Source organism: Salvelinus fontinalis, unplaced genomic scaffold (genome assembly GCF_029448725.1).
Source record: "Salvelinus fontinalis isolate EN_2023a unplaced genomic scaffold, ASM2944872v1 scaffold_0241, whole genome shotgun sequence".
NCBI lineage: Eukaryota > Metazoa > Chordata > Actinopteri > Salmoniformes > Salmonidae > Salvelinus > Salvelinus fontinalis.
The window spans coordinates 121624-147500 of NW_026600450.1; the positions used below are offsets into that span (position 1 = coordinate 121624).

The 25877-nt window shown below is 46.3% G+C and overlaps 2 protein-coding genes across 2 annotated transcripts in view; one reads left to right on the forward strand and one right to left on the reverse strand.

Annotated features, from left to right (window-relative positions):
* LOC129844855 (zinc finger protein 664-like) overlaps positions 1–25877 on the forward strand; it is a 168618-nt gene that overhangs the window by 60440 nt on the left and 82301 nt on the right. The window lies entirely within an intron of this gene.
* LOC129844861 (zinc finger protein ZFP2-like) lies at positions 17502–22367 on the reverse strand. The gene is made up of 2 exons (XM_055913021.1): positions 22331–22367; positions 17502–19233 (listed from the first exon to the last, which is right to left on the reverse strand). Exons 1-2 carry the CDS (start codon positions 22365–22367, stop codon positions 18053–18055), a joined length of 1218 nt encoding a protein of 405 aa, XP_055768996.1. The 3' UTR covers positions 17502–18052.

Below are 25877 nucleotides of genomic sequence, written 5' to 3' on the forward strand. Positions count from 1 at the left end.
AATCACACATTTGACCTTTATGCTCACTGAGTCTGTACATAGTCAAAGCTTTCCTTAAGTTTGGGTCAGTCACAGTGGACAGGTATTCTGCCCTTTCTCCGCCTCTCTCCCTTTTCACTCCCCTCTCTCCCTTTTCACTCCCTCTCTCCGCCTCTCTCCCTTTTCACTCCCTCTCTCCGCCTCTCTCCCTTTTCACTCCCTCTCTCCGCCTCTCTCCCTTTTCACTCCCTCTCTCCGCCTCTCTCCCTTTTCACTCCCTCTCTCCATTTTCACTCCCTCTCTCTGCCTCTCTCCCTTTTCACTCCCTCTCTCCGCCTCTCTCCCTTTTCACTCCCTCTCTCCGCCTCTCTCCCTTTTCACTCCCTCTCTCCGCCTCTCTCCCTTTTCACTCCCTCTCTCCGCCTCTCTCCCTTTTCACTCCCTCTCTCCGCCTCTCTCCCTTTTCACTCCCCTCTCTCCGCCTCTCTCCCTTTTCACTCCCTCTCTACGCCTCTTCCTCTTTTCACTCCCTCTCTACGCCTCTCTCCCTTTTCACTCCCTCTCTACGCCTCTCTCCCTTTTCACTCCCTCTCTCCGCCTCTCTCCCTTTTCACTCCCTCTCTCCGCCTCTCTCCCTTTTCACTCCCTCTCTCCGCCTCTCTCCCTTTTCACTCCCCTCTCTCCGCCTCTCTCCCTTTTCACTCCCCTCTCTCCGCCTCTCTCCCTTTTCACTCCCCTCTCTCCGCCTCTCTCCCTTTTCACTCCCTCTCTCCGCCTCTCTCCCTTTTCACTCCCTCTCTCCGCCTCTCTCCCTTTTCACTCCCCTCTCTCCGCCTCTCTCCCTTTTCACTCCCCTCTCTCCGCCTCTCTCCCTTTTCACTCCCTCTCTCCGCCTCTCTCCCTTTTCACTCCCTCTCTCCGCCTCTCTCCCTTTTCACTCCCTCTCTCCGCCTCTCTCCCTTTTCACTCCCTCTCTCCGCCTCTCTCCCTTTTCACTCCCCCTCTCCGCCTCTCTCCCTTTTCACTCCCCCTCTCCGCCTCTCTCCCTTTTCACTCCCCCTCTCCGCCTCTCTCCCTTTTCACTCCCTCTCTCTCCCTTTTCACTCCCTCTCTCTCCCTTTTCACTCCGCCTCTCTCCCTTTTCACTCCCCTCTCTCCGCCTCTCTCCCTTTTCACTCCCTCTCTCCGCCTCTCTCCCTTTTCACTCCCTCTCTCCGCCACTCTACCTTTTCACTCCCTCTCCCTCCCTAAGAACTTCCCATTTGAATCAATAAGGATTGCTGTTGTGGGTGACTATCTGGGTGGAGCAGACTGGGAGGCTGGTATTCTGATCTGGGCTGGAGCACACTGTGCTGGAGCAGACTGAGAGGCTGGTAAGTTGACCTGTGCTGGAGCAGACTGGGAGGCTGGTATTCTGACCTGGGCTGGAGCAGACTGGGAGGCTGGTATTCTGACCTGGGCTGGAGCACACTGTGCTGGAGCAGACTGGGAGACTGGTATTCTGACCTGTGCTGGAGCAGACTGGGAGACTGGTATTCTGACCTGGCCTGGAGCAGACTGAGAGGCTGGTATTCTGACCTGTGCTGGAGCAGACTGGGAGGCTGGTATTCTGACCTCGGCTGGAGCAGACTGGGAGGCTGGTATTCTGACCTGGGCTGGAGCAGACTGGGAGGCTGGTATTCTGACCTGTGCTGGAGCAGACTGGGAGGCTGGTTTTCTGACCTGGGCTGGAGCACACTGTCTTGGAGCAGACTGAGAGGCTGGTTGGCTGACCTGGGCTGGAGCAGACTGAGAGGCTGGTATTCTGACCTGGGCTGGAGAAGACTGGGAGGCTGGTATTCTGACCTGGGCTGTAGCAGACTGGGAGGCTGGTATTCTGACCTGGGCTGGAGCACATTGTGTTGGAGCAGACTGAGAGGCTGGTTGGCTGACCTGGGCTGGAGCAGACTGAGAGGCTGGTATTCTGACCTGGGCTGGAGCAGACTGGGAGGCTGGTATTCTGACCTGGGCTGGAGCACACTGTGTTGGAGCAGACTGAGAGGCTGGTATTCTGACCTTGGCTGGAGCACACTGTGCTGGAGCAGACTGGGAGGCTGGTATTCTGACCTGGGCTGGAGCAGACTGGTAGGCTGGTGCAGTGTCATCAGGCTGTGTGGTGGAGGCCATCCTGTTCTCGGGTTCTGCTTGTGTTATGCCAACCACCAGGTCATTATTACCACCATGTCATTATAACCACCAGGTCATTATTACCAAAAGGGTCATTATAACCACCAGGTCATTAGAACCACCCGGTCATTAGAACCACCAGGTCATTATAACCACCAGGTCATTAGAACCACCAGGTCATTAGAACCACCAGGTCATTAGAACCACCAGGTCATTAGAACCACCAGGTCATTAGAACCACCAGGTCATTAGAACCACCAGGTCATTATAACCACCAGGTCATTAGAACCACCAGGTCATTAGAACCACCAGGTCATTATTACCACCAGGTCATTAGAACCACCAGGTCATTAGAACCACCAGGTCATTATAACCACCAGGTCATTAGAACCGCCAGGTCATTATTACCACCAGGTCATTATTACCACCAGGTCATTAGAACCACCAGGTCATTAGAACCACCAGGTCATTAGAACCACCAGGTCATTAGAACCACCAGGTCATTAGAACCACCAGGTCATTAGAACCACCAGGTCATTATTACCACCAGGTCATTATTACCACCAGGTCATTAGAACCACCAGGTCATTATTACCACCAGGTCATTAGAACCACCAGGTCATTATTACCACCAGGTCATTAGAACCACCAGGTCATTAGAACCACCAGGTCATTAGAACCACCAGGTCATTATTACCACCAGGTCATTAGAACCACCAGGTCATTAGAACCACCAGGTCATTATTACCACCAGGTCATCATTACCACCAGGTCAGGGAGAAAAGACTCACTCTGACCTCTGTCGAGTTGAAGTATCTGCTCTCGAGTTGAAATTTCAGCTCTGGTGCAGATGTGCCCATCTGCTCTCCAGGTGTAGACCCAGGGGGCCCGTTTAGAACCTTTTTAGGACATTTCGAGATGACAGATGTTTGTGTTTGGTCTATTAATGTACCTGTGAGTTGAAATTTTTATCATTTTTGCATTTTTGACAAAATTAGACTCCTTTAAAGTGCCAGTTTTTCGCTCAGGTAGGGTATCAGCCTGAGCTATTTAAAAACACTTTTTCAACATTTCAAGATAGCAGTTAGTTTAGTTTGATGTAAATAAAGATAGCTGAGAAGTGGGACTCTGTCATTGTTTCTGACAAGATCTCTCATTGATCTCGGGTTCAGCCACCAGGGGGCACCAAACCTCTTTGAAAAGTTCATGTGAATAGTTACCACTTCTCAGGAGATGATAGACTTAGCCTTTCAAATGTTTTGTAATGATGGGATGGCTATGGAACAGAACTTTAAAACCTGGTTTTCTTGTATGTACCAGTTCATGAAATCACACATTTGACCTTTATGCTCACTGAGTCTGTACATAGTCAAAGCTTTCCTTAAGTTTGGGTCAGTCACAGTGGACAGGTATTCTGCCCTTTCTCCGCCTCTCTCCCTTTTCACTCCCCTCTCTCCCTTTTCACTCCCTCTCTCCGCCTCTCTCCCTTTTCACTCCCTCTCTCCGCCTCTCTCCCTTTTCACTCCCTCTCTCCGCCTCTCTCCCTTTTCACTCCCTCTCTCCCTTTTCACTCCCTCTCTCCGCCTCTCTCCCTTTTCACTCCCTCTCTCCGCCTCTCTCCCTTTTCACTCCCTCTCTCCGCCTCTCTCCCTTTTCACTCCCTCTCTCCGCCTCTCTCCCTTTTCACTCCCCTCTCTCCGCCTCTCTCCCTTTTCACTCCCTCTCTCCGCCTCTCTCCCTTTTCACTCCCTCTCTACGCCTCTTCCTCTTTTCACTCCCTCTCTACGCCTCTCTCCCTTTTCACTCCCTCTCTACGCCTCTCTCCCTTTTCACCTCTCCCTTTTCACTCCCTCTCTCCGCCTCTCTCCCTTTTCACTCCCTCTCTCCGCCTCTCTCCCTTTTCACTCCCCTCTCTCCGCCTCTCTCCCTTTTCACTCCCCTCTCTCCGCCTCTCTCCCTTTTCACTCCCCTCTCTCCGCCTCTCTCCCTTTTCACTCCCTCTCTCCGCCTCTCTCCCTTTTCACTCCCTCTCTCCGCCTCTCTCCCTTTTCACTCCCCTCTCTCCGCCTCTCTCCCTTTTCACTCCCCTCTCTCCGCCTCTCTCCCTTTTCACTCCCTCTCTCCGCCTCTCTCCCTTTTCACTCCCTCTCTCCGCCTCTCTCCCTTTTCACTCCCTCTCTCCGCCTCTCTCCCTTTTCACTCCCTCTCTCCGCCTCTCTCCCTTTTCACTCCCTCTCTCCGCCTCTCTCCCTTTTCACTCCCTCTCTCCATTTTCACTCCCTCTCTCTGCCTCTCTCCCTTTTCACTCCCTCTCTCCGCCTCTCTCCCTTTTCACTCCCTCTCTCCGCCTCTCTCCCTTTTCACTCCCTCTCTCCGCCTCTCTCCCTTTTCACTCCCCTCTCTCCGCCTCTCTCCCTTTTCACTCCCTCTCTCCGCCTCTCTCCCTTTTCACTCCCTCTCTACGCCTCTTCCTCTTTTCACTCCCTCTCTACGCCTCTCTCCCTTTTCACTCCCTCTCTACGCCTCTCTCCCTTTTCACTCCCTCTCTCCGCCTCTCTCCCTTTTCACTCCCTCTCTCCGCCTCTCTCCCTTTTCACTCCCTCTCTCCGCCTCTCTCCCTTTTCACTCCCCTCTCTCCGCCTCTCTCCCTTTTCACTCCCCTCTCTCCGCCTCTCTCCCTTTTCACTCCCCTCTCTCCGCCTCTCTCCCTTTTCACTCCCTCTCTCCGCCTCTCTCCCTTTTCACTCCCTCTCTCCGCCTCTCTCCCTTTTCACTCCCCTCTCTCCGCCTCTCTCCCTTTTCACTCCCCTCTCTCCGCCTCTCTCCCTTTTCACTCCCTCTCTCCGCCTCTCTCCCTTTTCACTCCCTCTCTCCGCCTCTCTCCCTTTTCACTCCCTCTCTCCGCCTCTCTCCCTTTTCACTCCCTCTCTCCGCCTCTCTCCCTTTTCACTCCCTCTCTCCGCCTCTCTCCCTTTTCACTCCCCCTCTCCGCCTCTCTCCCTTTTCACTCCCCCTCTCCGCCTCTCTCCCTTTTCACTCCCTCTCTCTCCCTTTTCACTCCCTCTCTCTCCCTTTTCACTCCGCCTCTCTCCCTTTTCACTCCCCTCTCTCCGCCTCTCTCCCTTTTCACTCCCTCTCTCCGCCTCTCTCCCTTTTCACTCCCTCTCTCCGCCACTCTACCTTTTCACTCCCTCTCCCTCCCTAAGAACTTCCCATTTGAATCAATAAGGATTGCAGTTGTGGGTGACTATCTGGGTGGAGCAGACTGGGAGGCTGGTATTCTGACCTGGGCTGGAGCAGACTGGGAGGCTGGTATTCTGACCTGGGCTGGAGCAGACTGGGAGGCTGGTATTCTGACCTGGCCTGGAGCAGACTGAGAGGCTGGTATTCTGACCTGGGCTGGAGCAGACTGAGAGGCTGGTATTCTGACCTGGGCTGGAGCAGACTGGGAGGCTGGTATTCTGACCTGGGCTGGAGCACACTGTGTTGGAGCAGACTGAGAGGCTGGTTGGCTGACCTGGGCTGGAGCAGACTGAGAGGCTGGTATTCTGACCTGGGCTGGAGCAGACTGGGAGGCTGGTTGGCTGACCTGGGCTGGAGCACACTGTGTTGGAGCAGACTGAGAGGCTGGTATTCTGACCTTGGCTGGAGCACACTGTGCTGGAGCAGACTGGGAGGCTGGTATTCTGACCTGGGCTGGAGCAGACTGGTAGGCTGGTGCAGTGTCATCAGGCTGTGTGGTGGAGGCCATCCTGTTCTCGGGTTCTGCTTGTGTTATGCCAACCACCAGGTCATTATTACCACCATGTCATTATAACCACCAGGTCATTATTACCACCAGGTCATTATAACCACCAGGTCATTAGAACCACCCGGTCATTAGAACCACCAGGTCATTATAACCACCAGGTCATTAGAACCACCAGGTCATTAGAACCACCAGGTCATTAGAACCACCAGGTCATTAGAACCACCAGGTCATTAGAACCACCAGGTCATTAGAACCACCAGGTCATTATAACCACCAGGTCATTAGAACCACCAGGTCATTATAACCACCAGGTCATTATAACCACCAGGTCATTATTACCACCAGGTCATTATAACCACCAGGTCATTAGAACCACCCGGTCATTAGAACCACCAGGTCATTATAACCACCAGGTCATTATAACCACCAGGTCATTATTACCACCAGGTCATTAGAACCACCAGGTCATTAGAACCACCAGGTCATTATTACCACCAGGTCATTAGAACCACCAGGTCATTATTACCACCAGGTCATTATAACCACCAGGTCATTAGAACCACCCGGTCATTAGAACCACCAGGTCATTATAACCACCAGGTCATTAGAACCACCAGGTCATTAGAACCACCAGGTCATTAGAACCACCAGGTCATTAGAACCACCAGGTCATTAGAACCACCAGGTCATTAGAACCACCAGGTCATTATAACCACCAGGTCATTAGAACCACCAGGTCATTAGAACCACCAGGTCATTATTACCACCAGGTCATTAGAACCACCAGGTCATTAGAACCACCAGGTCATTATAACCACCAGGTCATTAGAACCACCAGGTCATTATTACCACCAGGTCATTAGAACCACCAGGTCATTAGAACCACCAGGTCATTAGAACCACCAGGTCATTAGAACCACCAGGTCATTAGAACCACCAGGTCATTAGAACCACCAGGTCATTAGAACCACCAGGTCATTAGAACCACCAGGTCATTAGAACCACCAGGTCATTAGAACCACCAGGTCATTAGAACCACCAGGTCATTAGAACCGGAGATGGGGCCACAGTGTCTCCTGACCGCTCCTGTCTCAGCCTCCAGGATTTATGCTGCAGTAGTTTATGTGTCGGGGGGCTAGGGTCAGTTCGTTATACCTGGAGTACTTCTCCTGTCTTATCCAGTGTCCTGTGTGAATTTAAGTATGCTCTCTCTAATTCTCTCGTTCTCACTTTCTCTCTGAGAACCTGAGCCCTAGGACCATACGTCAGGACTACCGGGCATGCTGACACCTTGCTGTCCCCAGTCCGCCCGGCCTTGCTGCTATTCCAGTTTCAACTGTTTCTGCCTGCGGTTACGAAACCCCTACCTGTCCCAGACCTGCTGTTTTCAACTCTTAATGATCGGCTATGAAAAGCCAACTGAGATTTATTCCTGATTATTATTTGACCATGCTTGTCATTTATGAACATTTTGAAAATCTTGGCTCTCTCTAATTTTCTCCTTCTCTCTTTCTCTCGGAGGACCTGAGCCCTAGGACCATACGTCGGGACTACCGGCCGTGGTGACTCCTTGCTGCCCCCAGTCCGCCTGGCCTTGCTGCTATTCCAGTTTGAACTCTTCTGCCTGCGGTTATGGAACCCATACCTGTCCCAGACCTGCTGTTTTCAACTCTTAATGATCGGCTATGAAAAGCCAACTGAGATTTATTCCTGATTATTATTTGACCATGCTTGTCATTTATGAACATTTTGAAAATCTTGGCTCTCTCTAATTTTCTCCTTCTCTCTTTCTTTCTCTCGGAGGACCTGGGCCCTAGGACCTGGGCCCTAGGACCATGCGTCGGGACTGCCGCCCGTGGTGACTCCTTGCTGTCCCCAGTCCGCCTGGCCTTGCTGCTATTCCAGTTTCAGCTGTTCTGCCTGCGGTTATGGAACCGCCACCTGTCCCAGACCTGTTGTTTTTCAACTCTTAATGATCAGCTATGAAAAGCCAACTGAAAATTATTCATGATTATTATTTGACCATGCTTGTCACTTATGAACATTTTTGAACATCTTGGCATAGTTCTGTTATAATCTCCACCCGGCACAGCCAGAAGAGGACTGGCCACCCCTCATAGCCTGGTTCCTCTCTAGGTTTCTTCCTAGGTTTTGGCCTTTCTAGGGAGTTTTTCCTAGCCACCGTGCTTCTACACCTGCATTCTAGCTGTTTGGGGTTTTAGGCTGGGTTTCTGTACAGCACTTCGAGATATTATCTGATGTACGAAGGGCTATATAAAATAAAATTGATTGAAATTAATTGATTGATAACCACTAGGTCATTATAACCACCAGGTCATTATAACCACCAGGTCATTATTACCACCAGGTCATTATAACCACCAGGTCATTATAACCACCAGGTCATTATTACCACCAGGTCATTAGAACCACCAGGTCATTAGAACCACCAGGTCATTAGAACCACCAGGTCATTTGAACCACCAGGTCAGCAACAACCACTCACCTCATACTGTATTGGAGCAGCAGCAGCTGACTTGATCGTTGATGCTAATCATCATGTGTTGAATCTGAGAGTAAATAGAGCCGACTACAACTCTAAAAATGAAGGGTTCAACTGGAGTTTTTCTCAGATCCCCTAAGAACCGTAGGGTTCTTGGTCAATGAAAAACAGCCCCAAAAGGTTCTTCAAAAAACTTGTTAGAAGGTGGGTTCATCGAGGAACCTCCGTTGTTGCTGGACTTCTTCCGGGAACTTCGCAATTACAACTGAAAACGATGGTGACAAGTTTGGATGCGACAACAAGTTAAAAAGGTTAAGTTGGGTTGATGTTTGGCTCTGAATATTTAAGTATCCAAATAATTTATTATTATAATATAACATACTAATAATGAATAACGAAGACAATGATGGTTTTCTGTGAATATCTTCCATAACGTTACTATAGTTAATTAACTTAAATATTAGAAAGACGTTTTTGACCGTCGGCGTTGTATGAGCTACAGTACAGTACCGTTATCTAGCTAGCTAACGTTATGTCCTAACTAGGCACAACTAGGTTTGGATTATTTCCCTCAACTATATTCTTTCCCATATATTGAATATCGTTTCCAAAAAGCCAACATGGCTTTACACTCATTAACGTAAGTTTCCAATCTAGAGCAGTTCTCACTTTTGTGATAATGAACTAGCTAACGTTAACTAACTAAGGACGGTGACCTGTCCAGACGAGATGTTACAACGAACTGAATCGTCAATGGAGGTCTTCCTCTTTATATAACCTGCTACAGCATGCAATACTATTAACTCACAAGGGGGCATAACGTTACATGGACAATACTATCCCATTTTGGAAACGTTACATGGACAATACTATCCCATTTTGGAAACGTTACATGTACAATACTATCCCATTTTGGAAACGTTACATGGACAATACTATCCCATTTTGGAGACGTTACATGGACAATAGTATCCCATTTTGGAAACGTTACATGGACAATACTATCCCATTTTGGAAACGTTACATGTCCGCCCCCTTGTGGAGGGAAATTAATATCTTAGATGGTAGCTGTAGATGGGATTCAAATGCATAATGGTATTAATACAGTGTCTAGACTACCTATTTTGTATAAATGCCCTTCAGAATCCAAACACAGTATTGCCACGCATCAAAATGTTGCGTATAATCTTTCAAGTCAGCCTGATAAAATATTAAACAATTTGTGTACAAAGATATCTTGAAATGTGATATTAGGCCTGTATGGCAGTACTGTTACTGTATGGCAGTACTATATTGGCGATTGCTTTCTCCAATATGTTCTTCTATATTACATTACATTGTATCTATTTTGCATTCAATTGTATGTCGATGCCATTTATCTTTCAATATTTATGTTTATTTAATATATATACATTTTTTAATGCTTGTAAGACTATTCTTTGACACATTTTCTCTTCCTTTGAAATTCTTATAAGACAGAACATGGACACAATGCAATTGGGATCAAGAAGAAGGTACAGATCTGTTGTAGGACAGCTGCATTTGAAGTGTACATTCAACCTACATAGCAGTCAATATGTAACGGATGTGAAATGGCTAGCTAGTTAGCGGGTACGCGCTAACAGCGTTTCAATCAGTTACGTCACTTGCTCTGAAACCTAGAAGTAGTGTTTCCCCTTTCTCTGAAAGGGCCGCGGTTGATGTGTGCAATGGGTCCCTGGTTCGCGCCCGTGGGGACGGTCTAAAGTTATACTGTTACAAATACAAACTGAATCTTCATGGGACAATGGGGAAATCCATTTCACTGTGAGAGTGAAATCCCGCTGGCCTTTGATGGGGAGAACATCCACGCCCTCGAGGACGTCCCCATGGGACTTCGGGCTCTGCTAGGGCAGAATTCTTTTTTTCCCTTAAATTTCCCAAAAATGTCAGAAAAACACTTATGTTGTTAAGTTACTGTGTTCTGGGGAGAAGAGAAGTTGGGGTGAAGTTACCAGGGCCGGTCATAAAGATGGAAAACTTCCTAACATGACTAAGTGGATACGATGTACTGCTGTGTAAGCTGAAAAATCTGTATTTAGCATCAAGTCTACAATATTGTTAGTTTACCTATGATTCATTTTTAATGTAAGTTGTTTTTATTGTACATCACTATTTTATATATTTTAAATGTCATGAAAAGCACTATACAAAGTAAATGTATTATTTATTATGGTCTGACATGTCTGCAGAAATGTTGCAATTTTGTAATGTGTTTTTTGTTTGGTAAATTGTTTGGTAAATATTAAATCACATTTGTGGTGCCACTAAATAATAAATATGCACATTTTCGAACAAAACATAAGTGTATGTATAACCTGATGTTATAGGACTGTCATCTGATAAAGAATATCAAGGTTAGTCAAAAATTATATATCTTTTACTGGTTTGTTACGATCACTAACTTTTACTGCTGGGAAATGGCTTGTCTCTCTGGCTATTGTGGTAAGCTAATATAACGCTATATTGTGTTGGTTCTTGGTTAGTTAGGTTGGCTTTGTTTATGCTACCTGTGCTGTGAAAAATGTCTGTCCTTTTTTCATATTTGGTGGTGAGCTAACAAATATACGTGCTGTTTTCGCTGTAAAACATTTTAAAAATCTGACATGTTGGCTGGATTCACAAGATGTGTACCTTTCATTTGCTGTATTGGACTTGTTAATGTGTGAAAGTTAAATATTAAAAAAATATATATTTTGAATTTCGCGCCCTGCACTTGAGCTGGCTGTTGTCATAAGTGTACCGACGTCGGGCTTGCAGCCAGAAGAAGTTAAACTATATTGAAAAAACATACTTTACGATGATATGGTCACATGTATCAAATAAAATCAAAGCCGGAGATTGTAGTCGCCTATAACGAAAGCTTTTCATAAGGCATTCCCCGGTTCCTTCTCGCTCCTTCTTGAAAACAGGAAATGGGTGACACGTCATTCCAAGAGGATTTATTCCACTTCAGACCAAGATAAGCACTCCATTTCCATTCCACATCCAGGTGTATGACGTGCATGTATACTAATACATATCATGCCCATTTATAGGCAGGACCTCGATTTCAGACTTTCCACTTCCTGGTCAGGAAGTTTGTGCCAAATGAGTTCTGTTTTACTCACAGATATAATTCAAACGGTTTTAGAAACTAGAGAGTGTTTTCTATCCAATAGTAATAATAATATGCATATTGTACGAGCAAGAATTGAGTACGAGGCCGTCTAAATTGGGCACGATTTTCCCCCAAAGTGAAAACAGCGCCCTCTGTCCTCAACAGGTTAATACACACTACAAATATACACTCAGAGCCTACGAGGATTTTCTAAAAAACTCACTTTGCGTGGTTTCGCTCACCTCTTTTTTTTTAAACTAGGTTTTTGATTTGGTATCCACTCGGCTCGCTGCCTCTCAGATCAAAGGTGGGTCCATCTGCTCCATTCCCAAAGTGTGGTCTCCCTGAGATCCCAAGTTTGAGGGATCCCTGGTGCAACATTTACCCAGGTCGTCAGGAGCGTCACCAGGTGAAGATTAACATCCCCAAATGTGGTTAATTTCTTTCATATCAAATGAGACAAACTTATCACACAAGTCAGAGTTATTCTTAAACTAAATCTTTAATCACTTATTAATAAGGTGGCAGGTCAATACAACGCACACATATAAAGTGAATCAATTGAGTGCTCTACGATAATGGCTGGTCGACAAATCACCCCCAGATGATTCTTTGAGAGCCACGAGACAAAAGTACAAAGGTCTTTTATAGCCAAGATACACCCCTTTCAATCTACATGACGACTAGCAAATGTATAGAACGGGTCACAAGGTTAAGATTTGGATGAAAGATACCTATAATTCTCAGCAGACAGTATCTGCTGTAAAAACAGTACTCTTTGTGTAGAGACCAGGGTCTGGCCCTGGGGTCATCTCTCCCTGATACCATATAGAACAGAAACATTAACTCATGCTCTGGAATGCGGTCTCTTTAGGTTTTATCACCCAAAAGACATTGTAAACAAATAGTTCAACAATTTTGCATGTAATGGCTTATGCAAGGAACTAATGCCTAGATGTTTTGAGGGGTCAGACTATTCAACAGAGAACCATCTACTATATTTTGATCAACATGACGTGAGCAATTGATAATGTGGAAAAAAGCTGACACTTGTACATTATCAATTGCAATTTGTTCAAAGGAATAAGAAATTGCTTTAATGATGTGCACAAGTGACTAGATGATTTGGAATTTGTACAAGTAGTATCAAGAATTGCACTTTTGATCTAAGAAATGCACCAAAGTCACTGAGAAAACTGTAATCACTTTCCCAGTGGAATACAACCTAACAGACAAGAAGCCATTCTTTACAAAACCGTATGAATACAAACAATGGCAGGGCTGATTGGTGATGGGGAGGGTATGGGCCATTAACAAAGCCATCACCTACAGAGAGATGAACCTGGAGAAGAGTCCCCTAAGCAAGCTGGTCATTGTGCTCTGTTCACAAACATAAACACACCCCACAGAGCCCCTGGACAACAGCACAATTAGACGCAACCAAATCATGAGAAAACAAAAAGATAATTACTTGACACATTGGAAAGAATTAACAAAAAAACAGAGCAAACTAGAATGATATTTGGCCCTAAACTTTGAGTACACAGTGGCAGAATACCTAATCGTAGAGAAAGAGAGAGAGAGAGAATGTGAGAGAGATAGAGACAGACAGACAGACAGACAGACAGACAGACAGACAGACAGACAGACAGAGAGACAGAGAGACAGTTAACCCACTGTTCTTAGTCCATCATTGACAATAAGAATTTGTCCTTAACTTCGCCTCCCTAAAAACCCCACTCAGAGGTGTGAAATGAATCACCCTGATGAGCCTCTGACCTTTAACAGAACAATGACCTTGGGAACCATTTGGGACGGGCGTTCTATGTTTGAGTTAGTGACCTTTTGAGATAGTTTTTCCAAACTGCTAAATTAGAAAGCAGAATGGACAAACTGAGTCGGACAAATGATGACATCAGAGACCATCTGAGAACAACAAGAAAGGAGCTAGAACAAAGAGAGAGATACATTGACTTCCTCAACCAGCAGCGAGTCATTATGTCCTCTGCATCTAGAGAACATGTCCACCAGCTTGGCATAACACAAGCAGAACCCGAGAACAGGATGGCCTCCACCACACAGCCTGATGACACTGCACCAGCCTGCCAGTCTGCTCCAGCCCAGGTCAGAATACCAGTCTCCCCGTCTTCTCCAGCCCAGGTCAGAATACCAGCCTCCCAGTCTGCTCCAGCCCAGGTCCAGATACCAGCCTCCCAGTCTGCTCCAGCACAGGTCAGAATACCAGTCTCCCAGTCTGCTCCAACACAGTGTGCTCCAGCCCAGGTCCAGATACCAGTCTCCCAGTCTGCTCCAGCCCAGGTCAGAATACCAGCCTCCCAGTCTGCTCCAGCCCAGGTCAGAATACCAGTCTCCCAGTCTGCTCCAGCCCAGGTCAGAATACCAGTCTCCCAGTCTGCTACAGCACAGGTCAGAATACCAGTCTCCCAGTCTGCTCCAGCACAGTGTGCTCCAGCCCAGGTCAGCCAACCAGCCTCTCAGTCTGCTCCAACACAGTGTGCTCCAGCCCAGGTCAAAATACCAGTCTCCCAGTCTGCTCCAGCACAGTGTGCTCAAGCCCAGGTCAGAATACCAGCCTCCCAGTCTGCTCCAGCCCAGGTCAGAATACCAGCCTCCCAGTCTGCTCCAGCCCAGGTCAGAATACCAGCCTCCCAGTCTGCTCCAGCCCAGGTCAGAATACCAGTCTCCCAGTCTGCTCCAGCCCAGGTCAGAATACCAGTCTCCCAGTCTTCTCCAGCCCAGGTCAGAATACCAGTCTCCCAGTCTGCTCCACCCAGGTCCAGATACCAGCCTCCCAGTCTGCTCCAGCACAGTGTGCTCCAGCCCAGGTCAGAATACCAGCCTCCCAGTCTGCTCCAGCCCAGGTCCAGATACCAGCCTCCCAGTCTGCTCCAGCCCAGGTCAGAATACCAGCCTCCCAGTCTGCTCCACCCAGATAGTCACCCACAACTGCAATCCTTATTGATTCAAATGGGAAGTTCTTAGGGAGGGAGAGGGAGTGAAAAGGGAGAGAGGCGGAGGGAAAAGGGAGAGAGGCGGAGAGAGGGATTGAAAAGGGAGAGAGGCGGAGAGAGGGATTGAAAAGGGAGAGTTTCGGAGAGAGGGAGTGAAAAGGGAGAGAGGCGGAGAGAGGGAGTGAAAAGGGAGAGAGGCGGAGAGAGGGAGTGAAAAGGGAGAGAGGCGGAGAGAGGGAGTGAAAAGGGAGAGAGGCGGAGAGAGGGAGTGAAAAGGGAGAGGTGGAGAGAGGGAGTGAAAAGGGAGAGAGGGAGTGAAAAGGGAGAGAGGCGGAGAGAGGGAGTGAAAAGGGAGAGAGGCGGAGAGAGGGAGTGAAAAGGGAGAGAGGGAGTGAAAAGGGAGAGAGGCGGAGAGAGGGAGTGAAAAGGGAGAGAGGCGGAGGGGAGTGAAAAGGGAGAGAGGCGGAGAGAGGGAGTGAAAAGGGAGAGAGGCGGAGAGAGGGAGTGAAAAGGGAGAGAGGCGGAGAGAGGGAGTGAAAAGGGAGAGAGGCGGAGAGAGGGGAGTGAAAAGGGAGAGAGGGAGTGAAAAGGGAGAGAGGCGGAGAGAGGGAGTGAAAAGGGAGAGAGGCGGAGAGAGGGAGTGAAAAGGGATAGAGGCGGAGGGGAGTGAAAAGGGAGAGAGGGAGTGAAAAGGGAGAGAGGGAGTGAAAAGGGAGAGAGGCGGAGAGAGGGAGTGAAAAGGGAGAGAGGCGGAAAGAGGGAGTGAAAAGGGAGAGAGGCGGAGAGAGGGGAGTGAAAAGGGAGAGAGGCGGAGAGAGGGGAGTGAAAAGGGAGAGAGGCGGAGAGAGGGAGTGAAAAGGGAGAGAGGCGGAGAGAGGGAGTGAAAAGGGAGAGAGGCGGAGAGAGGGAGTGAAAAGGGAGAGAGGCGGAGAGAGGGGAGTGAAAAGGGAGAGAGGCGGAGAGAGGGGAGTGAAAAGGGAGAGAGGCGGAGTTAAAAGGGAGAGATGCGGAGAGAGGGGAGTGAAAAGGGAGAGAGGCGGAGAGAGGGTAGTGAAAAGTGAGAGACGGGAGTGAAAATGGAGAGAGGCGGAGAGAGGGAGTGAAAAGGGAGAGAGGCGGAGAGAGGGAGCGAAAAGGGAGAAAGGCGGAGAGAGGGAGTGAAAAGGGAGAGAGGCGGAGTGAAAAGGGAGAGAGGCGGAGTGAAAAGGGAGAGAGGCGGAGAGAGGGGAGTGAAAAGAGAGAGACGGGAGTGAAAAGGGAGAGAGGCGGAGAAAGGGGAGTGAAAATGGAGAGAGGCGGAGAGAGGGAGTGAAAAGGGAGAGAGGCGGAGAGAGGGAGCGAAAAGGGAGAAAGGCGGAGAGAGTGAGTGAAAAGGGAGAGAGGCGGAGAGAGGGGAGTGAAAAGGGAGAGAGGCGGAGAGAGGGGAGTGAAAAGGGAGAGAGGCGGAGAGAGGGAGTGAAAAGGGAGAGAGGCGGAGAGAGGGGAGTGAAAAGGGAGAGAGGCGGAGAGAGGGGAGTGAAAAGGGAGAGAGGCGGAGAGAGGGAGTGAAAAGGGAGAGAGGCGGAGAGAGGGAGTGAAAAGGGAGAGAGGCGGAGAGAGGGAGTGAAAAGGGAGAGAGGCGGAAAGAGGGAGTGAAAAGGGAGAGAGGCGGAGAGAGGGGAGTGAAAAGGGAGAGAGGCGGAGAGAGGGGAGTGAAAAGGGAGAGAGGCGGAGAGAGGGGAGTGAAAAGGGAGAGAGGCGGAGAGAGGGAGTGAAAAGGGAGAGAGGCGGAGAGAGGGGATTGAAAAGGGAGAGACAGGAGTGAAAAGGGAGAGAGGCGGAGAGAGGGAGTGAAAAGGGAGAGAGGCGGAAAGAGGGAGTGAAAAGGGAGAGAGGCGGAGAGAGGGGAGTGAAAAGGGAGAGAGGCGGAGAGAGGGGAGTGAAAAGGGAGAGAGGCGGAAAGAGGGAGTGAAAAGGGAGAGAGGCGGAAAGAGGGAGTGAAAAGGGAGAGAGGCGGAGAGAGGGGAGTGAAAAGGGAGAGAGGTGGAGAGAGGGGAGTGAAAAGGGAGAGAGGCGGAAAGAGGGAGTGAAAAGGGAGAGAGGCGGAGAGAGGGGAGTGAAAAGGGAGAGAGGTGGAGAGAGGGGAGTGAAAAGCGAGAGAGGCGGAGAGAGGGGAGTGAAAAGCGAGAGAGGCGGAGAGAGGGAGTGAAAAGGGAGAGAGGCGGAGAGAGGGAGTGAAAAGGGAGAGAGGCGGAGAGAGGGAGTGAAAAGGGAGAGAGGCGGAGAGAGGGAGTGAAAAGGGAGAGAGGCGGAGAGAGGGGAGTGAAAAGGGAGAGAGGCGGAGAGAGGGGAGTGAAAAGGGAGAGAGGCGGAGTGAAAAGGGAGAGAGGCGGAGAGAGGGGAGTGAAAAGGGAGAGACGGGAGTGAAAAGGGAGAGAGGCGGAGAAAGGGGAGTGAAAATGGAGAGAGGCGGAGAGAGGGAGTGAAAAGGGAGAGAGGCGGAGAGAGGGAGCGAAAAGGGAGAAAGGCGGAGAGATTGAGTGAAAAGGGAGAGAGGCGGAGGGGAGTGAAAAGGGAGAGAGGCGGAGAGAGGGAGTGAAAAGGGAGAGAGGCGGAGAGAGGGAGTGAAAAGGGAGAGAGGCGGAGAGAGGGGAGTGAAAAGGGAAAGAGGCAGAGAGAGGGAGTGAAAAGGGAGAGAGGCGGAGAGAGGGAGTGAAAAGGGAGAGAGGCGGAGAGAGGGAGTGGAAAGGGAGAGAGGGGAGTGAAAAGGGAGAGAGGCGGAGAGAGGGAGTGAAAAGGGAGAGAGGGAGTGAAAACGGAGAGAGGCGGAGAGAGGGAGTGAAAAGGGAGAGAGGCGGAGAGAGGGAGTGAAAAGGGAGAGAGGGAGTGAAAACGGAGAGAGGCGGAGAGAGGGAGTGAAAAGGGAGAGAGGCGGAGAGAGGGAGTGAAAAGGGAGAGAGGCGGAGAGAGGGAGTGAAAAGGGAGAGAGGCGTAGAGAGGGAGTGGAAAGGGAGAGAGGGGAGTGAAAAGGGAGAGAGGCGGAGAAAGGGCAGAATACCTGACCACTGTGACTGACCCAAACTTAAGGAAAGCTTTGACTATGTACAGACTCAGTGAGCATAAAGGTCAAATGTGTGATTTCATGAACTTGTACATACAAGAAAACCAGGTTTTAAAGTTCTGTTCAATAGCCATCCCATCATTACAAAACATTTGAAAGGCTAAGTCTATCATCTCCTGAGAAGTGGTAACTATTCACATGAACTTTTCAAAGAGGTTTGGTGCCCCCTGGTGGCTGAACCCGAGATCAATGAGAGATCTTGTCAGAAACAATGACACAGTCCCACTTCTCAGCTATCTTTATTTACATCAAACTAAACTAACTGCTATCTTGAAATGTTGAAAAAGTGTTTTAAAATAGCTCAGGCTGATACATTGAGACATTAAAACACTCCTACTACAATGTTAAAACATTCTACATTGTGACATTAATTCATTGATATCATGACACAACTCCTTCATATATACATTTTCTGATATTTGATCAGAGATCTTTTATCAGATTATCTCTGGTCACAGCTAAGAGGCTTCTCTCCTGTGTGTGTTCTCTGGTGCACTGTCAGATGGCCAGATCGAACAAAACTCTTCCCACATTGATCACAGCTAAACTGTTTCTCTCCTGTGTGTATTCTCTGGTGCACTGTCAGATCTCCAGATCGAACAAAACTCTTCCCACATTGACCACAGCTATAAGATTTCTCTCCTGTGTGTATTCTCTGGTGTAAAGTCAGAGAGCCAGATGTAGTAAAACTCTTCCCACATTGATCACAACTAAACGGTTTCTCTCCTGTGTGTATTCTCTGGTGCACTGTGAGCTGGTCAGATCGAACAAAACTCTTCCCACATTGATCACAGCTATATGATTTCTCTCCTGTGTGTGTTCTCTGATGTGCAGTCAGATGGCTAGATGTAAAAAAACTCTTTCCACATTGTGCACAGCCATATGGTTTCTCTCCTTTGTGATGTCTTTGATGTATTTTAAGTTTTACTGATGAGGCGAATCTCTTCCCACATTGACCACAGCTATAAGGTTTCTCTCCTGTGTGTGTTCTCTGGTGTATAGTTAGATAGCCAGAAGAAGAAAAACTCTTCCCACATTGATCACAGCTAAACGGTTTCTCTCCTGTGTGTATTCTCTGGTGCACTGTCAGTTCTCCAGATTGACTAAAACTCTTCCCACATTGATCACAGCTATATGGTGTCTCTCCTGTGTGTGTTCTCTGGTGTTTAGTCAGATTGCTAGATTGACTAAAACTCTTCCCACATTGATCACAGCTATATGGTTTCTCTCCTGTGTGTGTTCTCTGGTGCACTGTCAGATAGCCAGAAGTAGTAAAACTCTTCCCACATTCATCACAGCTATAAGATTTCTCTCCTGTGTGTGTTCTCTGGTGTATAGTCAGATTGCTAGATGTAGTAAAACTCTTCCCACATTGACTACAACTATAAGGTTTCTCTCCTGTGTGTGTTCTCTGGTGCACTGTCAGATCACTAGATTGACAAAAACTCTTCCCACAGTCAGAGCAGCAGTGAGTTCTCTTCCCTGTGGATCTCTGCAGGTGTTTATTGATGTGTTCTGATCTGGAGAGACTCTTCTCTGCCTCGTCAGCATCATGAGGTTGTTGAGGCTCCCCAGAGGATCCACGATAGTCCCGTCTCTCTCCTGTGCGAACAACAAAGTCAGATGATTAAAGGTCAACAACAGTGGAAATCCACTGTAAAAGGTGATGCCAACAGCGTAGCCATGATGTTGTACAACAATTGACGTCTGTAATGAATGTTAAAATTATTTGACAATTGTCTCAAAATGAGCAAGATTAGTCATATTTTAGTAGTAACATCGATGATTGTAGAGTAGAAATAAGTTATTCATGTTGTTGAAACTCTAAGCAGTGTGCCAGACGACTTTTGGTGTCCAATATAGGGCCCTTTCTGTGTTTAATAAAATTGCGGCACGAGGGCGATGCGCACACAATTTGATTGTAGAAACACCTCGCATAAACATCTCTCTGCTAATGAGGAAACCGATAGTAATGGATGTAGTATATCTGGTAATGAGGAAACCACAAGTTATGGATGTAGTATATCTGCCTGGAGCAAAAATGGTGAGCAAAGCTTTTAGTTTTTCACAATGTATTCTGAATGTGAATGGGGGAAAACTCAGGGGAGTAACCTCTATTTCCAGGTTGCTTATGAGTACATTTCACACTACTTTGGATTATAATTGTAAGGCTCGTTTGAATGTTCTGCTTAATATAAATGTGTGCTACAGTATTAAGAATTATGTGTAATTATTGAAGAACCGCGTTAATGACAGTATACATTTGGGTGTTGCTAATAAAGTTGAGATTTCTTTTGTATTTCACCTTTATTTAACCAGGTCGGCCAGTCGAGAACAATTTCTCATTTACAACTGTGACCTACCAAGATAAAGCAAAGCAGTGAGACAAAAACAACAGAGTTAAACGTGGGATAAACAAACGTACAGTCAATAACACAATAGAAAAATCTATATACAGTGTTTGCAAATGGAGTAAGGAGGTAAGGCAATAAATAGGCCTTAGTAGCAAAGTAATTACAATTTAGTAAATTAACACTGGAGTGATAGATGTGCAGATGATGATGTGCAAGTAGAATTACTGGTGTGCAAAAGAGCAAAAAAAGTTAATAAAACATGGGGATGAGGTAGGCAGTTGTATGAGCTATTTACAGATGGGCTGTGTACAGCTGCAGCAATCGGTAAGCTGCTCAGATAGCTGATGCTTAAAGTTAGTGAGGGAGATATAAGTCTCCAACTTCAGCAATTTTTGCACTTCGTTCCAGTCATTGGCAGCAGAGAACTGGAAGGAAAGGTGGCCAAAGTAGGTGTTGGTTTTGTGGATGATCAGTGAGATATACTTCCTGGAGTGCGTGCAATGGGTGGGTGTTGCTATGGTGACCAGTGATCTGAGTTAAGGCAGCCTAGCAAAGACTTATAGATGACCTGGAGCCAGTGGGTTTGGCGACGAATATGTAGCGAGGGCCAGCCGACGAGAGCAGTGGTATATGGGGCTTTGGTGACAAAACGGGTGGCACTGTGATAGACTGCATCCAGTTTGCTGTGTAGAGTGTTGGAGGCTATTTTGAAAATGAAATCGCCGAAGTCAAGGATCGGTAGGATAGTCAGTTTTACGAGGGTGTGTTTGGCAGCGTGAGTGAAGGAGGCTTTGTTGCGAAATAGGAAGCCAATTCTAGATTTAATTTTGGATTGGAAATGCTTAATATTAGTCTGGAAGGAGAGTTTACAGTCTAGCCAGACACCGAGAAATTTATAGTTGTCCACATATTCTAAGAAAGAACCGTGCAGAGTAGTGATGCTAGTCGGGCGGGTGTGGGCAGCGATCGGTTGTTGATTGATAGGTTGTTCTTATCGGCTGTTGAGTCTGCTGATAAGAATACGGTGATTGACAGAGTCGAAAGCCTTGGCCAGGTTGATGAAGACAGCTGCACAGTACTGTCTTTTATCGATGGTGGTTATGATATCATTTAGTACCTTGAGTGTGGCTGAGGTGCATCCGTGACCAGCTCGGAGACCGGATTGCACAGCGGAAAAGGTACGGTGGGATTCGAAATGGTCAGTGATCTGTTTGTTAACTTGGCTTTCGAAGACTTTAGAAAGGCAGGGCAGGATGGATAGAGGTCTGTAACAGTTTGGGTCTAGAGTGTCACACCCTTTGGAGAGGGGGATGACCACAGCAGCTTTATAATCTTTAGGAATCTCGGACGATACGAAAGAGAGGTTGAACAGACTATATATAATATATATATCTATATGTATATACCTTAATAAAACTGTTGGACATTATATAGACAGGTGTAATCATACACAACATGATTTCATGTGGCACAAACAAAAACACAAAACACAGAGAGCAGTGGTAGGACTTTTACCGTGTTTATCCTCTAATGCTCCTTCAGGCTACTTGACCAGGTAAAACCCTTTCCAGACGGAGCATTGGAAAGGCTTTTCTCCTCTGCATCCTCTCATGAGCTTTAAGGTACACCATTCGTGAAAATCTATTTTTACACTGGGAGCAGAAAATACTTTTCTCCTGTGTGTATTCTCTTGTGCCTTTTCAGGTTAGTTAACACGGCAAAACTCTTTCCACACTGGGAGCATTGGAAAAGCTTTTCTCCAGTGTGTGTCCTTTCATGCAGTTTTAGGTTCCCTAACCAGCAAAAACTATTTTCACAGTGGGAGCAGTGGTCTTGTCTTGCTTAATAAAGTAATCAATATACTTAGAGATGGGTTCTGTCAGACTTTCATTACCACTAATGACTGGTCTGCCTGGGGGTTTTTCAAGATTTTTGGAAGAAGGTAAAAAGAAGCCATACGCGGACTGCCATTGAAAAGAAATTTGAACTCATTGTCTGAAAACCATTTTTTTTTTTTTTTTTTTAACCATTTTCCTTAGCTTCTGTGAGGATCCCTTTCAATTCAGTTTTTAGGTCCTCTGTAGGGTTGAAGGTAAGAGATTGGTAGAATTCGTCATTGTCTAATTGACGGTAGGCTTCTGTCACATATTTGTCTTTACACCACACTACTGTAGCACCACATTTGTCTGCTTATATTGATTACTGAGCATTGATTAGTATATTGATTACTTTATTAAGCCTTTTCTGATGTCACTTCCAGCCTATCTTCAAGATACCACAGATGTGTTGAACAAAATTAAGGAATTGAAGAATATAGGTACAGCTTCCTTTTTAGTCACCATGGATGTGAAGTCTCTATACATCACCATTGAGCATCAACAAGGTTTGGCAGCGATGCACCATTTCTTGAGTCCCCGGCCTGAAACTGAGATGCCTCCTACAGAATTCATTGTCTTACTGACTGAATGGACTCTTAATCATAACATCTTTATCTTCCAGGACCGTATTTTTAAACAGGTCAAAGGATGTGCCATGGAAGCTTGCTACAGCCCTTCCTACGCTGGTTTGTACTTGGGTAAATGGGAAAATGACTTCATTTTGGATCCTTCTAATAACCATTTCTTTGACCAGATTATATGGTGGGGACGCTATATTGATGATGTTTGCCTGTTTTGGTCCGGCTCAGAAGATGAACTTATTTCCTTCCACCAATACCTTAACAGCATTAACCCTAAAATCAAACTAACTATGGAATACAGCAAGGATAACATTCATTTTTTGGACCTCGACATTAGTAAAATTGACAAAGGTTGTTTGCACACATCAATCTTTAGGAAGCCTACAGATGGGAATGCCATTCTGAGGGCAGACAGCTTTCACCCCAAAAGGCTAAAAGAGAATATTCCATATGGCAAATTCCAAAGAGTCCGCAGAATTTGCGATCAGGAAACAGACTCCAGTGTCAAATCTGCTGAATTGGAGAATCGCTTTTTGGATCGGGGCTACAGCGTTCAGGTCCTGAAAGATGCAGGTATAAGGGCTGGATTACTTGACAGAGAGAACTTGTTACGAAGAGGAGTGCCTCGTGATACATCAGAGAGAGTGTATTTTGTTACAAAATACAGCACTGAAGCAGAGAACATTAAAAGAATCATTAAAAATAATTGGGGAATCAACCAAAGTGATACGCTACTACGCCAAGTCTTTCCTGAACCACCAGTCATAAGCTTTAAGAGATGTCCTACCCTAAATGACAAATTAGTCCACAGTTATCTTCCGGGTGACTCTCAAAAAACTTGGCTTGACCACAAACCCAAGGGCTCTTTTAAATGTAACCAGTGCAACCATTGCAGTAATATTGCACAGAAAAAGTATTTTGTTGACACAGCTTCTAAAATGGAGTATAACCTCAAGCGTTTTATTAACTGCAAAACCACTCATGTCATCTATAGATTAGAATGTCCACAGTGCAAGGTGTTCTACATTGGACAGACAAAGAGACGCCTTCAAGATCGCTTGGCGGAACACAAGTACGCCATACTGGTAGGCAATGAAGAGTACCCCATGGCAAGGCACTACAAGTCCTTACACCATGGCAACCCTGCCTCCCTACAAGCTATGGGTATTGATCATGTTCCGGCCTCTATTAGAAAAGGGGACCGTCTTAAACAGTTAAACCAAAGGGAAAGTTTGGGGATTTACAAACTACAGGCCACTAAGTACCCTGGTTTAAATGAAGATATGGATTTCTCACCCTTCCTGTAGGGTCGTGATGGGTCCATTTGCTGTCATCTAGTGGACATTTTGCTCTATTGCCCTCAGCTATGTTTGGACTGTTGTTCATGTTTTGCTGTGGTCTAATGTACTGTGGAATATATTGCTTTCTTGTTCTGGACACTTCTCCCAGTCATGGTTAGGGTTGGAACTGCCTCTCTGGGTGTTCTGATGCTTCTAGCTTGGAGTTGAATGCTCATGATAACATAGCTACAGTATTTCACCTTTTCATGTGTATATTATTGCTTACTAGGTGTGTCCAATTTGGTAACCACTCCCTCTTCTAATTAGGGCTAATTGGCAAAGCCTTTCAAAAGAGGACATTGTATTCTCCTTTTTCTGTACTCCCTGACGAAGGCCATGCAGCCGAAACGCGTCGGTTTTTAACAACTTTGTTTCTATTGAACATGCCATACTAATAAAGGCATTTTAATTAATTATATGAAGAGTGCCTTGGTCCTCCTTTCTTTTTGGTTATAATTATTTGTTTTACCATTTTATCTACATTGTAGAATAATAGTGAAGAAATCAAAACTATGAAATAACACATATGGAATCATGTTGTAACCAAAAAAAGTGGTAAACAATTCAAAATATATTTTAGATTTTTCAAAGTAGCCACCCTTTGCCTTGATGACAGCTTTGCACACTCTTGCCATTCTCTCAACCAGCTTCACCTGGAATGCTTTTCCAACAGTCTTGAAGGAGTTCCCACATATGCTGAGCACTTGTTGCCTGCTTTTCCTTCACTCTGTGGTCCAACTCATCCCAAACCATCTCAATTGGGTTGAGGTCAGGTGATTGTGAAGGCCAGGTCATCTGGTGCAGCACTCCATCACTCTCCTTTTTGGTCAAATAGCCCTTACACAGCCTGGAGGTGTGTTGGGTCATTGTCCTGTTGAAAAACAAATGATAGTCCCACTAAGCCAAACCAGATGGGATGGCGTATCGCTTCAGAACGCTGTGGTAGCCAGACAGGTGCGTGCCTTTCCAAATCATGTCAATCAATTGAATTTACCACAGGTGGACTCCAATCAAGTTGTAGAAACATCTCAACAATGATCAATGGAAACAGTATGCACCCGAGGTCAATTTCAAGTCTCATAGCAAAGGGTCTGAATACTTATGTAAATAAGGTATTTCTGTTTTTTATTTTTAATAAATGTGACATTTTTTCTCCAAACCTATTTTCTCTTTTTTTATTACGGGGTATTGTGTGTAGACTGATGAGGATTTTTATTTATTTAATCCATTGTAGAATAAGGCTGTAATGTAACAAAATGTGGAAAGACAAGTGACAAAAAGGGGGTTAAAGACTTAAAGACATGTAAAAAATATAGATATAATTTTTTACATCTCTTAGATATCAGACAGACACTTCAGAACAAACTTCCTTTAGATGTTCTGGGGGAAACAATGTTACTATGGTTACTGTTGTTCCATGTTGTGAATGTTATCCAATGTGTTACTATGGTTACTGTTGTTCCATGTTGTGAATGTTATCCAATGTGTTACTATGGTTACTGTTGTTCCATGTTGTGAATGTTATCCAATGTGTTACTATGGTTACTGTTGTTCCATGTTGTGAATGTTATCCAATGTGTTAGTATGGGTTATAGCAGTATGGATAAATATTTTTTGTTGATACTTCCATCGGTCTTACAGTTCAAAATCAAATAGAAAAATGATCCTTGGTATAACCTTATAAAACAGTACAATACAGGGGAAGCCCTTCATGTTGTTTAAACCTTAAAACAATTCCACATAGCTTAGAAGAACCTCCCCCTCAGACAGGGCTTAGACTGTAATGGGTTAAAACTATCTGAGACTTACATTACTCTGAGACTAGTTATCCTGGGATCTAACATTACTCTGAGACTAGTTATCCTGGAATCTAACATTACTCTGAGACTAGTTATCCTGGGATCTTACATTACTCAGACTAGTTATCCTGGGATCTAACATTACTCTCAGACTAGTTATCCTGGGATCATACATTACTCCGAGACTAGTTATCCTGGGATCTAACATTACTCTGAGACTAGTTATCCTGGGGAATATTTTTAATACATTTGCAAAAAATCTAAACCTGTTTTTGATTTGGCATTATGGGGTATTGTGATGGCATTATGGGGTATT

Excerpts from the sequence above, each read along its gene's own strand:
- LOC129844861 (XM_055913021.1), bottom strand. The coding sequence starts at position 22,367 with ATGGTGCATCGCTGCCAAACCTTGTTGATGCTCAATG. Across the intron at positions 19,234-22,330 it reads AACCTTGTTGATGCTCAATG|CTGACTTTGTTGTTCGCACA; the intron begins GTGATGTATAGA and ends ACCTTTAATCAT.